General features: G+C 36.2%; 1 protein-coding gene across 5 annotated transcripts in view; it reads left to right on the top strand.

Moving 5' to 3' along the window:
• The window catches only part of LOC106151520 (F-actin-uncapping protein LRRC16A), a 36,377-nt gene that overhangs the window by 16,783 nt on the left and 5,935 nt on the right, over positions 1-13,659 (top strand). For 2 of the 5 annotated variants that reach the window (XM_087011703.1, XM_087011705.1), the window contains exons 19-34: positions 234-327; positions 594-692; positions 953-1,081; positions 1,883-1,999; positions 2,477-2,652; positions 3,098-3,185; positions 3,640-3,780; positions 5,391-5,423; positions 6,335-6,404; positions 7,511-9,214; positions 9,917-10,030; positions 10,456-10,705; positions 10,815-10,919; positions 11,067-11,587; positions 12,143-12,300; positions 12,449-12,839. In XM_087011703.1, the coding sequence (XP_086867829.1) occupies positions 234-327; positions 594-692; positions 953-1,081; positions 1,883-1,999; positions 2,477-2,652; positions 3,098-3,185; positions 3,640-3,780; positions 5,391-5,423; positions 6,335-6,404; positions 7,511-9,214; positions 9,917-10,030; positions 10,456-10,705; positions 10,815-10,919; positions 11,067-11,587; positions 12,143-12,300; positions 12,449-12,839 (4,190 nt within the window). The remainder of the gene's footprint in view (positions 1-233; positions 328-593; positions 693-952; positions 1,082-1,882; positions 2,000-2,476; positions 2,653-3,097; positions 3,186-3,639; positions 3,781-5,390; positions 5,424-6,334; positions 6,405-7,510; positions 9,215-9,916; positions 10,031-10,455; positions 10,706-10,814; positions 10,920-11,066; positions 11,588-12,142; positions 12,301-12,448; positions 12,840-13,659) is intronic. The other 3 variants (XM_087011704.1, XM_087011706.1, XM_087011708.1) reach the window with 3 other exon arrangements.

Genomic DNA, 13,659 nt, shown 5'->3' with positions numbered 1-13,659 from the left:
AGGATGGTTTAAAAAGATGAGAGGCAGGGTTGGGGGGGGGGGGGGTGAAAGTGTGAACACCATGTAACAGGATAGAATTCAGCTCACACAGTCATTTCAGCAGAATATTGATGATCGTCAGTCAAAATCATAATTGTATCCCCTTATCCTAAAGATTATTGTGGGTTCTTTGTGTATTTTCTTGAAGAGAATTGTTTTACAAGTGTTATTGTGCCACTGTCTGTCTACCCTAGGAACTACACAGTGCGTAAGATGCCTGCTCCTTTCCATGATGCTGCAGCTGCCCTGAAGGTCACACCAGACAGAACAGAAAAAGCACTGCAGACTGTGAGTTTTACATCGATTTGTGAATGGTACTTTATGATAGTATTGAAGATAATATAATTTTAAAGTTTGTCCCTCTCCCATCAAGTAATATGTGTCTGTTCATTCATGTATCGTTATAAAAGAGATGATAATATTTAGTCTAAAGATCATTCTTATATGTATATGCCATATATTATTATATATACATGTATTAATATTTTTTATAATTATTGTTATTATTATTATCATCATCATCATCATTATTATTATTATATAATGTTTTTCAGATTGAAAGACTCTTGCAGAGAAATCACAGTCCTAGGAAATTTGCCAGTGAACAGGCTTTCAGACTACAGCAGGGATTCCTGATCAGTTCTACACAGCAGGTGTGCTGATACTGCCATCTTTCTCATATCCCAATGTCAGAACGTATCATGATTACATGATAAAAAAGAAATTGATGTCACATTGTAATACTCTAAATCTTGATTTCTTAATATAATATCACATTTTTGTTTGAGATTAAAAGCAGTCTTGTATTCAGTCTTCAAGATACCACAATATAGTTATGAAGTTCTCTTAGTATAAAAACCTGTATATATCCTTCATATAGATAATGATTCAGTGCCATTGATTTCTGGTTTAGATGGTGGACAAGCTAGTAGTACACCTGCAGGATACCATCAATGCCCTGAACATGAGTTCTAGTGATGAGTTCAGGGCAGACATTCAGAGTGGACAGCAGTACATCACTGATGCTGACAACTCTAAACAGGTACAGTATTGTGTGTGGTTCAGTTTGGTTTAGGATGGAAGGAAGTGGTGTGGTATGGTATGGAGTGGTATACAGTAGAAGGAAATGGTGTGGTATGGTATGGAGTGGTATACAGTAGAAGGAAATGGTGTGGTATGGTATGGAGTGGTATACAGTAGAAGGAAATGGTATGGTATGGTATGGAGTGGTATACAATAGAAGGAAATGGTATGGTATGGTATGGTATTATATAGCATGTAAGGAAGTGGTATGGTGTGGTATGCCATGGTATCTGATATAAGGAAGTGGTGTATTGTGGTTTGGTGTGGTGTGGTGTGGCATAATATGACCTGGTATGGTATGTTTTTTGATCAGATGTGGTACACAGAAATGAAATGTAACAGTATAATATACATGGATTCATTGCTGAATCAGACATAAAAATCAAGAAATTAATGAAATTACAGTTTGATATGCAGTTAGTACAGTATAGCATAATATAGTCAAGTGTGCCACAGTATTTTATGGTACAAGATAGAAGGAAGTGGAATGGTATGGTGTGGTATGTTATGGAAGGACAACAGTTATAATTATGTTTAGTGTGGTACTGTTATCATGTGATGTGGTATGGTATACTATGATATGGTTTGGATTGATACGACACCATGTGGTATGTGATATGATTATGGTATACTGTGGTATATTATGGTATACTGTGGTATATTATGGTATGCTGCAGTATGGTTTCTATAAGCACAGATTAGCAGCATTAAGATTTTAAGTAATTGACTTTTATTTGATATTACCCTTACAATTTTCCAGCTTCTCCCAAAGCTTCAGGAGATAGCTCTGAGTCAAGAAGCAGAGGGGAACCCAGTCCAGGCCAAACTGCAGTCTATAACACAGGAACTGGGAGATCTGGTGGAGGAGCAGATGAAGGTAAGTATAGTACTTGGTATATCTATTATATGTTATGGGACAGTGAATGCCAATGACCAGGTGAGGAACTTTTGAGTTTATTTATTGATTTTTAATTTTTATGTTTATTATTATTATTTTTTGTGATATAAACTCATGTACACACGTACAAAATCATACAATCATATACAATATATGATACAGTGAAACTTGTCACAGCATACATTTTTGAAATTTCCCAGAATTTACATGGCACCGAAACTCCGTATTTGATATGAGACATGTCACCATTTGGTTTCTTCTCTCAGTATGCAGTAAGTGATATATGGGACAGTGTAGTATATTGTTCTAAATTCCCCTCAATTTCCAGGGCACAGTAATTTTTTTAATAAACAGTAACACTTGGTCACAGTGTACATTGTTCTAAATTCCCCTGCATTTTCAGGGTACAGTAACTGTTTGTTCAATATAGAGCTCTAAATTCCCCTGTATTTTCAGGGTACAGTCACTGAGATGTTGAGCTGTGCCAAGGAGCAGTGTCCTGGGGTGTTAGACAGTGAGACAGTGAAGGAAGAGCTGGAGGAGGGGAGCACAGAGAGGAGCCAGTTCCCCAAAGATTTCACCAAGATTCTTATCATGGACCAAGTGGGAACAGACGTCCTCAATAAAATAAGGTTTGTTCTTTGATGTTAATGATAACCTATGTTTATTTATTTATTGATTATTAATTTTCAAAGCAAATACTTCAGTTCTATTTAAATCTGTTATCATAATGGTTTTATAACTGTCATTGCTATCCAAAATGTGCACCAGCACTGATTGGGATGTGAATCGTAAATTAGGTTATGGTAGACAGGGTGCTTTTACTGAGTAGTATATATACATAAGTTACATAAGTGTTTATTCAAAAAACTCAAGAAAAGATGAAAAATGTTGAATAATACCCCTTACAGTTCAATGGACTACCAGTTGGCAGCACAAAATGTCCAAGAACAAATTCAACTTATTGCTCACAAACTCCTTAACGTCAACTTTACACAATATTATAATTGCTTTGATGATTTATCCATTGTATTATCGCTCACATGTCTAAGATGATATTTGTATTTTGCCTGGTAGTGAACTGAACCTGTCAGTGGCAGCCTACATCTCTGACAGGATGGTGGACCAAGTGATAGAAGCATTGGGAACAACTCAGAAAACATTGGTGAGATTTTGTCACAATCAGCACATTGTATCAATCACATCTAACAGAATCAAGCAAACTGTCTGGTATTAGATTGGTTAATTTGGGAATTATATGCACTTATACTGTTAGATGAAAATCTGAGAGCAACAGCGAGAGAGACTTGTTGAAGTCCTTTGTATGTTTCGACCAAATGCTTATTAGACTCTAGACATAGACTATTTAGCATCACCATCAATTAATACTTTTTTGTGATGGGAATTTTGATCAAATCTGTTTTATATTCACATGCAAATTTTGCAAATGAAATTGGTATGATGATTGCTACTTTTTTATCATGACTGTATAAAACTGGTCCCCTCAATACATAAGAACCTTACCATTTGATAAATCCTCATTGATGTCAGTTGGTTTGTTTCTTAAGTTATTCCTGATGAGATCACATCTTTACATTGCTGTATGTGTTTCATTGCAGACCAATCATTTGAATACACGGAAGAGCCTGCAGAGGGCGCTGCCTGAGAAGGTCCAGCAAGAGGAGAAGCAGGATGGAGAGAGCAGCGAGAAGGAACAGTTTACCATTGACAGGGAAGAGAAAGAGAAACCTTCGCCTGGGGTATGTACTGGTATAGTGCCACTGTTTTCGTTGGTGGGAAAAGGTGGGGTATCTTTGTGAAGGGTATCTTTTTATTATTGGCATTTGGTTGAACATTTTACCGTAGGGACTACCAGGTGAAATTAAACAAGGATTTAAAAAAGAAAATCCTTCAACAGTGGTATATATGTTGGATATTAAGCAGTATGAGGCAGGAACTGGGGGATGCAGCTTTTTTTTTGTAGGTGTTTGATTTGAACTTTTTTTGGCAAATGACTCTTTGGGTGTAGAGTCAACAATTAGAAGCACCTTGGAAGGGAAGACATATGATATGGAAAAATGAGGTACAACAGGGCACTCAGTTAAATGTTGTTAAACAGTTACTGATATTTGCACAATAACTATAATAATTACATAAACCAAAATGGATCAAGTAGAGCGAAGCCTATCTTTTTCCATATCAAGTGTCATAGGTGGTAATATGACGTGGTGGCACATTACTTTTATTGTACATCATAGCACCATGTGTATGACTGCATGGATGTGAAGGTGCCTGGCCAGAGTATTTTATTTATTTATTTATTTATTTATTTATTTATTTATTTATTTATTTATTTATTTATTTATTTATTTATTATTTTATTTATTGTGTAGTGAAGGTGTGAAAGAGATGGCTTTGTTTTTTACTTATTTACGTATTTTGTTTATTATTGTATTCCATTTTCTTATCTAAAATACAATTTGGACTTTTGCATGTTAAAGTTTTATATCATTATTAGCAAAGTATAACTAAAATAATATGAAAAGGGGATTTTAATATTCAGTTAATTCATAAAAATATCTCTGTTGAAAACTCATTAATCGAAAGATCATGGATGAAGCAACATTTTAGTATAATCATTCTTTGATAAGAATTTGAATAGTATTTCTAGTACTCAAAATAATATCACAAACCAAAATCATTCTTTTGTGATATACCAAAGAGGAATCACTGATAGTGGGGTTGTAATTTTTACATCAAGGATCTTGGTCTCTATATCCCATATCAAAACATCCATAAATCTTTTTTTTTATATTTCTCTTCTTTAGTTTTAAAACTGATATCAGGATTTTTTGCATGGCATTTGATTTCATCATTGTTTTAATGTAATATTTGTAATGTTGGTGATACAAGTTTTGTTGATGTTGAGGGGCTTGCTGTCTTTTGGTTTGATATTCTGTTGTTGTGAACAACATGCTGCCTGTGAAAGGTTTAGAGTACAAAGAAAACAGTTCGTGAATATTATACAAACTTGAATGCTCAGAATCCTAAAAAAAGTGCATTGTCTTAAAGAACAACAATTTTGTTATAATAACTGTTATGTAGTAAGTAGAAAATGTTTGAACACTGTGTTCAAGAATTATCCATTTTATTAAAATCATTGTTACATTTTTAAATGTAAAATATGCATGATGTATTTGCTAAGTAGACATTAGTTTATTTATGTCTTAGTTTACCCCAGTAAAGATATGAGTAGCATGGTCTTTGTGATAACAATGTTTTAACTTTTTAAACCAGTTGTGTATAAAAATGTCACTGTTGTGTAAATGTGCCTATAGTTTCTCATGTATTGCTTGTTTTTACCCTATAGCTTCTGTTATTTCCCACATGGCCAGCGTGGGGTGTAAGTATTTGAAATAAGGAGGGAAGGAAGAAACATACTGGGGTTGGGAGGAGGGGTATTTAAAGGAATAAAGTATTGAATGGAGATTATGCATCAGGTATGTCATTTGGTCACAGATTCACAATATTTTGCACTAAGCATCCATTCTTCATCAAGGCAAAGTGTAGAAAAATATATATTAGACCTATCTATTTCTTGCTTTAATTACTTAATATTCAGATTTTGACATTTCCCTATGACATACCTGAAAAGTATATACTTTGTGATTAGAGACATTAGATATGAGAACTTCTGGACTTGTAGGGTAGGAGGAATTCTGGAAGGGGGACATCTAAGAGTGAAGTGTTTGTTCAGACTGAACCAAAATATCATTCTATATCATTGTGATACTGAGTGTCTAAATTATCCTAGGTTAGTTAAGATGAAAAAACGTTTCATTATAGGTAACAGAGTGCTTAGAAATCGGACATTGTTGCATATACAATATGTGCTTTCCATTTTATTTCACCCATTAAGTACTAACTGTCCATACTAATGATCTTTTAATATATGTATTTTTGAAATGTTGATAATGTGTTTTAGCATTCTGTTATTTCCACCTTGAGTCATATTAATATTTATTAGTAAACTTAGTGGATTTGAAGTGGATGGTTTTTTGAAAAAACCTAAAAACTGACAGTAAAGTCCTTTGTGGTTAAGAGACATTGAAAATGATTCTCATTATTAGGAAGCATTATGGTTCAATTATCCATACAATAAACCCTGTAACACTTCTGTGGCTCAATGTTCCCCCATGTTAAAGGAAAAAAAGATAGCAAAGAAGTAATCTTGAATTTCCTAATGCAAATTTATTTGGTAGGATTTAATGTTAATTTCGATATCTGTATAGTACCTGCTTTTTGGTTTTGCAGGACTCTCCCAAGGTCCGAAGCAAAAGGCAGAGCATGTACATGAGAAAGATGAGACCGCAGTCTGTTGTAGGTAAGGTCTAGGTCATATAGTAAGGTCAAGGTCATTTAATAAGGTCAGTGATTTTAGTGAAAGATGGACATGCTACATTGATGGTGAGGAACATTTCTCGAATTCCTGCGTATATATCAATATCTATCGCAGGTTGATATGAGAAACAGCACCACATATGGCAGTGATTAACATAGCACTCTGTCACATCAAACACAATAGCACATTGTACCTTATTTGACAGCATGTACATTTACACCTAACACAATGACAGTGACACAGCTAACACATTTGTTAATTCATTGTGCTCTGTTGCACATGCTCAGCACTTTGTCACATCTAACACAATAACACAGTACACATTATTTGACAGACTATACGTCACATCCAACACAATAGCACAGTGCACCTTATTTGACAGACTATACTATCACATCTACCACAGCTGCATATTATCAACTATATCCAACAATCAGCAATATTCAAATTGAACTGTCGTCAGCACCATTACACTAAATGCAACATCACATTATTTTTCTGTTTAACACTGAATCATTGCACTGTTCTACATGTTGAGGTTGATATGTAGTTAAAGGCTGCTTAATGTAGTATAAGTCTTATTAAGTGTTAGTAGTGTGTATATGTTTGTCACCTTTTTGTGTCTTGCTCAACTGCATTATATAGTTTATCTATTCTACTGACAGTTTTTCTTTTAACAGTATTTAAAAAAATAATCCAAGTTCCTTCTTAACACATTTCACTGTTATTTCTTTAGCTGTCACACTCCACATACTCTATTCTGTAGTGAATTGCCCTCAATAGCAGCTAAGCATCTATAATCTTAACTTCACTGAATTTCAATGTATTGTCTTATAGCTAATCTTTCTCCATTGGTGATATCTAAATATCACACTTCAGTGGCAAATTCCTATATTTATTTATTTATCATATAATTTGACCACACCCTTTTCCAAGGAGGGCAGCTCAGATGCTCAGCTGCATAGTGCCATAGTGCACAGGGTAATGCAACCTCCATGTAGTCAGTTAACATATTGTACATGCTGTACTATTATATCTTGCTTTTCATGTTCATCTTGCACTATTTCTTTACTAACTTTCACTGCCAGATCTGGAAACTCTACCACTGGAATCTTTTGAGGTTGGGAGGCTTTCTGCTCCAAAGCAGCCAGTTGAAGACTTAGAATCGGTCTCGTCCTTAGAAAGTGCACCTCATAGGGACAGGAGAGAAAGACCCCTGTCCAATTTATCACGCAGCAGTTTTCATCTTGAGGAGTCCGAAACTGATTTGCTTGGTGACCTCATACAAACATTAAAAGCACAGTCTGCCTCAGATGACTTGAGGAGACAGAGTGCCTATTTGTTAATGATAGGAGACAGAAACATAGCTAAAGAAACCTTGAAGGATGCCTCTAAAGCTGTGTCCAGGAAGTCATCAGCAGAGATGAATTCTGGAATTGAAGAAGAGGAGGAGGAAGATGAGAATAGGAATCCATGGAGTAATGATGCAGAAGCAGAGGTTCATATAGGAAGTGATGTAGAATTGGATAAAGCAGCACTGCAACTTCATCCACAAGCTGAAACATTTTCAAAAACTGCTGGTAGTAGAGTTATGGTTAATGTGAACGGAATCACCCGTGATTGTGATGCAGACAAAAAATTAGCAGAAAGAAGTAAGGAAGAAGAGATCACAAAAATGACAACTTCTGTGAATGTGGAACACGTTGTGGAAACCGCCGCTAAGGAATGGAGAGGAAGCAAAACTCCTGTTTGTGAAAATGATTTGAAAAGAGATTCTGCAACAAAATTGATCTTGGAACAGCATGCTGTGAGACCAACACTAGAGGGCGCCGCCTATGCAAGACAAGACAACAACTCAGGGATGCATACTGTGATATCTGAACATAAATTTTTAACAAGTGATCCAGTTATGAAAAATGTTGTGATAACTAGGAGAGTCAGTGCCCCTGTTCATGTTAAAGACCAAAAGGGAGAAAACTCAACAAGAATTCCCCCTCGAAAACCAGAGAGAAAATTCCAGAGAAGCTTGCAGCACAGTCGGGAGCATTCTGTGGGCATTGGTGGACAGCATTTGAAGAAAGATAGCCCTGAGGCGACAGTTGTAAATGTGATAAAGAATTCATCTGAGACGAAAGAAAATAAGGCAATGACTCAGAATGCAAATTTTTCCAAAAGTGATAACAGCAGAACAGTGGGAACCACAGGTTCTATGCATGATGGTGTAGAATACACGAGGCACATAGAAAAAGTGGAAAATATACAAGGAGATTCTTGCCATATGGAGATTGTGACTGAAAACCTGACCTTGGAGGCATCCGATAATTCAAGCAGTGAAGGGGGCCATGCTGTTAATGAGACTGAAGAGGTGAAGAGCAGTCTGCAACACAGGCACAGCAAACATGTCACATTTAGTGCAAATAATGAGGAAATTGTAGCCGATGGAGACAGTGATCAAACTGTTAAAGTAATGGGTGCAGATAACATGGAACATTCTGAACTTAAATCAAGCCAGATTTATAATTTTACAGAAGGAGGCACTGATGGGTCTTTCAACAAAGATGAGGAAGGGTCTCCTATGATTCAAAGAAAAAAGGCCTTCACGCTGCCTTCAGTAATGTCCACAGACGTTAAAAAGAAAACTGGAAGCTTGCAAAAACTGGCTACTCCTCCTAAGAAGCCACCAAGTGGTAGCAAGCCGAAAGGTTTTCCTGGCTTTAAGCAAAAACTTGAAGGCTTATTCCACCACCACCATCATCATCATAAAGAGAGGAAATCTGCCCTCCTCCCTCAAGGTTGATCTCTCCTTTTTTTGTTCAGGTTTTGAGATCCTGCAAACTTTCCCCTCCTTCATAATTTTTTCTTTATTGTCAGACCTGCATGGCTTGGAATTACACCTCATCCAATGTAGGCCTACAGTTTCTTATTTTGATTTGGATACAGGTATCTTTTCCTTTCTCGCAAAGCAGATCATTTTCAAGGGTAACCTGAATATTGTAACATGCTTATTTTTTCACAGTGTATTGTTTTTTACACCTTACCTGCCCTGATTTTCTCAAGCTAGCAAAGTCATGTAATCTGCAAACACCAAAAGATTTTGTGCTTATTTCAGCAGAGTCCTGTTTCTTTCTTTGAAATTATCTTATTATTCCTTTCAAAATGTTTTCTTCTGCATCTTTGGTTTTATTTTCAATTGGTAATCAAATGGTTTAAAGATTAATGGGATTTTCATGCATTTACATAATATACTTATTACTTATTTGCCTGCATTTGATATTTATTTTATATCTTATTAAAATGCATGTTCTTTATTTTTATATCAATCTAAACATCTGTAATTTTTTCTTTTTATTGAAATGGATCTTTATTTTAACAACTAAATGTACTAAGCATTGCTGTAATAAGAGCAACACTGTTGTCTAAATCTTCACAAAACTGATAACAATTCACAGTGATATTGTTAATCACAATTCCTATGGTTTCTCTGACTTTCCTAGAAATTAAATTGGATTCCCCAGAGAAGGATACTTTGGATGGTCCCATGTCTAAGAGTACACCTGAACCCATTCAGGAGGACAGTAAGGAGAGGGGAGAGGATGTTGATATCATAGGTGAGAACTGTAAGGAAAATAAGAGTAATTTCATAGGATAAGACACTTTTTCAAGAATTGAAAGATCAGATTTAATTGTGAGAAGGGGGAGGATGCCTTTTTTTTGGGGGGGGGTTTGACTACTGGACTGGAAATTAAGAAATTGTTTTTATTTGACAATAATGACTGCCTTACACTTTTGTATGGTTTGGCTAAAAACATGAAGAAAAAGTGAGCTTTTACAAGTACTGACATAGGTCATCTGTTTCATGTTTATCTTTATTATGTACACAAAAATTTCATTTTAACTTCCGTGTTGCTCAGGATATGGTGTTTCCAATCTTGAAATCAAAGAAATAATTTAATAGTGAATTTGGTAACAATTATCTATATTCTGCACAGACATCATAGGTTTTTTTCTGAAATTACTTATCTTCTTGTGGTAGGTGATCTTCCTAGTCTACCTGGCCAAAAATTGGAACATCTGAATAAGGCTCGACCAAAACGATTCAAGACGCGTGCAGCTACACGCCCCATGAAGGTGCCCTCAGTAATAGAAACTGTTGAGGATGAACTGAGTACGGAATCTGTTGATGGCTTTTTTGAGGCAAAGCCGGTTTCTAAGGAACATGCTGCTGCCCATTCGAAAGAACCAGTGAAACCTAAACCACAGATGGATAAGAATGATGAGACAAGGTTAGTACTAACAGTAAATGCTGTCATTTCAAAAGCCAGTGTAGTTATTTAGAGTTATTGAAAAGTTTTGTATCTGGTCATATTTTTACTTTTATAAATTGTTCTTTAGGGAAAGTGGCAGCAAGAAAAAAGGATGGTCAAGATTTGGCAGTAAAGACAAAGAGCACAAAGACAAAGAACACAAAGAGAAGGAAAAAGAAAAGAAGGAAAAGGGGTAAATAAACCATCAGATTCAGGATAAATTAAGTACTTTAAGTACTTTTTTGTTGCCAGCACCAATAACAAATCATTCTAAACATTGATAATAAAGTAACAGAAAAAAAATTGGAATTCAAGCAACAAGTGTTTTCTGTGTTTTCAGTGGATTTGCTGCTGGTTTTAAGGCAGGCTTGAGCAGCCTGTGGTCCAAGGGCTCTTCGGGGACGAGGAGTCCAGAAGCACATCGCAAAAATGAGAAGTCCCACACAGAGCAGCCGTCTGTGGAGGCAGCACGGCAGCCATCTTTAAAATCTTCCACTGTGCCAGAGCACACAAAATCTAGATCACCCTCAAGGAGAACTGAGGATTTGAAGAAAAGTGACTCCCTTGAAAAGTTACCCAAGAAAGATTCTGTTGAGCGTGGTAGCACAAAGACTTCTTCCCTTGAAAGATCCCTAGAAACAAGCAGCCTGAAGTCTGGATCTTTAGAGAAGCATAATGAGGCAAGTGTGGTAGAGAAACCACCTGAGAAATCAATAGAAAGGGAAAGAGCAGGGTCCTTGGAGAAGTCCGTAAAGACAATTTCCTCGGAGAAAAATCACGTGCCTACCTCGGCAACTGAAGTCCCCAAGACTGTCCCCAAAGTAGAGGAGGAAAAAATAGAGGGGGAAGAGAAAGAACAAGGTAGTTGTTTACATATGTTGGCTGGTTAAAGGTATTGATATCCTAAATCATTAGTGCTGGCCATATATGTCATTAATTTTTATTACATCTTAAAAGAATATTGCAAATAACTTCATCTTTGAAGTGAAAAATGGAAGCTACATAAAGATACTTAGATTTATAACAAGATATGCTGATAAGATTTTTATTAACATTGAAAGTAATTCTTGCTTGAAAGTTTTTAAGTCTGTAGCTGGACTAACAAGCGTACAAGTGAGATCAAAAGCTCTGACTTATTTGTAAGATTACAGATACATTTGTTCATAATCAATTAAGATCTGCATTTTACTGTAACTGACTAAGGCTACTTATGATTTTGATGACTCGATCGATCCTTATTCCCCCAGGGAGCACATATATATATATATATATATATATATATATATATATATATATATATATATATATATATATATATATATATATATATTCAGCCACTGAATCTCTGATCATTTGCAACCATACATATAAAAAAGTCAAATTCATTGCACAGTATTCTCAATGTGAATATTCCAGACAAGAAAGAAGAAGAACCCAAGTCAGAGGAGCCCGCTGAGGCTCCCGCTGAGGCTCCAGCCCCCGTGAAGAAACCCATGGTGCCCAAGTTTGGGATGGGGTTTGGGGGTGGGATCTTGTCAGAGATGAAGGCCAAGAGGGAATCAAAAATGGCCAAGGTAAGAAACATTGATTGCACTTGTGTATTTTTTAATGAATTTTTTTCAGTCTCTCTCTCTCTCTCTCTCGCTCTCGCTAGGTAGGTAGGTAGGCTAAAATATATTCTTTCTGGCCAATAATTATGATCTGAAACTTCCATTCCTTTAGCCCCCACCTTCAGAAGACAAACCCAAAGATGCTAAGGAGGCCCCACAACCTGTTCCAGCGCCAAGAACACGATCAGCAGCACGTGCGTCGCGTCTGGCTGCAGAAAAGAATGCCGAGGAAGCTGCCTCTGAAGCCAAATCTCCAGCGCATCCATCAACAACAGTACCAGCAACATCGACCACAGCAACAACTGCACCATCATCATCAACAGCAGCAGTAACAACTACTACGACAACAACAACAACTACGACATCTGTCAGGGAGGAGACAACCCCAGCTGTTAAAGTGTCGTCTGCCCAACAATCTCCTGTGAAGGTGCCGTCTACCCCATCGCCAGCAAAGGCAGAGAGCAGTTCCTCCAAACCACACCCCACAGCTGTGAAAGCAGAAAGTATGTACTGATTGGTTGTACATTGTGAAGTGATTTGAATTTTTGATCATTTCCTTGACCTTAATGGTCATTTTGACATTACAAGCTGAAGGATTATTCACTGGTTTATGTTGATATTTGTGAGACTGCATAAGAACATTTTGAAGGCGTTTGTGATTTGTGGTTTAAGTCATCGCATAGATTCTTTGAATTGAGTCAGTTGGATGTTGTAATTCGTGATTTTGGGGCAAGACATGACACACATACAGAGCAATACTGCAGACAAATATTCAAAGTGAATCTGTTTCCAATCTGCATCGTTTTGTTTTCAAAATTCCAGAAAAATCCAAGCAGAATTCTCCTGACAAAATCATGCACAAACCCAAATTTGGGAAAAAGGTTGCACACAAAAAATGATAGCACACTAACGAAAAAACATTTCATAATATTCAGGCACTATCATATATACTGGGCACGTATAAATTCCTATTCTCGTTATATTTGAATGGAGTGAAGGACATTTTTTGGATAAGCTTGATCATTTTTTAACCACAATATTATATGATATCACTTATTTCTATTGATATCCTTAATGTAGAATTTTTAACCTCTTTTTGGAAATGTAAACATATTTCCAAGTTGTGCACAGAAGTCCATAAAAGCAAGAGATGGTTTTGAATGAGCTCTGAACAATAAAAAAGTTATAAATAAATGCACAAAAGTGCCCGCAGAGTATGGTTCTTCAGTAGTTGTATACCATCACAAGAATTCTGAATTTTCCCCACAACAGATTTATTTCATCTCCAACTCCACACTTGTATCTTTTTATTTAACCCCTTTG

Source organism: Lingula anatina, chromosome 4 (assembly GCF_051362555.1).
Source record: "Lingula anatina isolate TDL-2025a chromosome 4, LinAna3.0, whole genome shotgun sequence".
Classification (NCBI taxonomy): domain Eukaryota; kingdom Metazoa; phylum Brachiopoda; class Lingulata; order Lingulida; family Lingulidae; genus Lingula; species Lingula anatina.
Note: the sequence above shows the minus strand (reverse complement) of the source record. Positions and strands in the feature narration are given on the sequence as shown.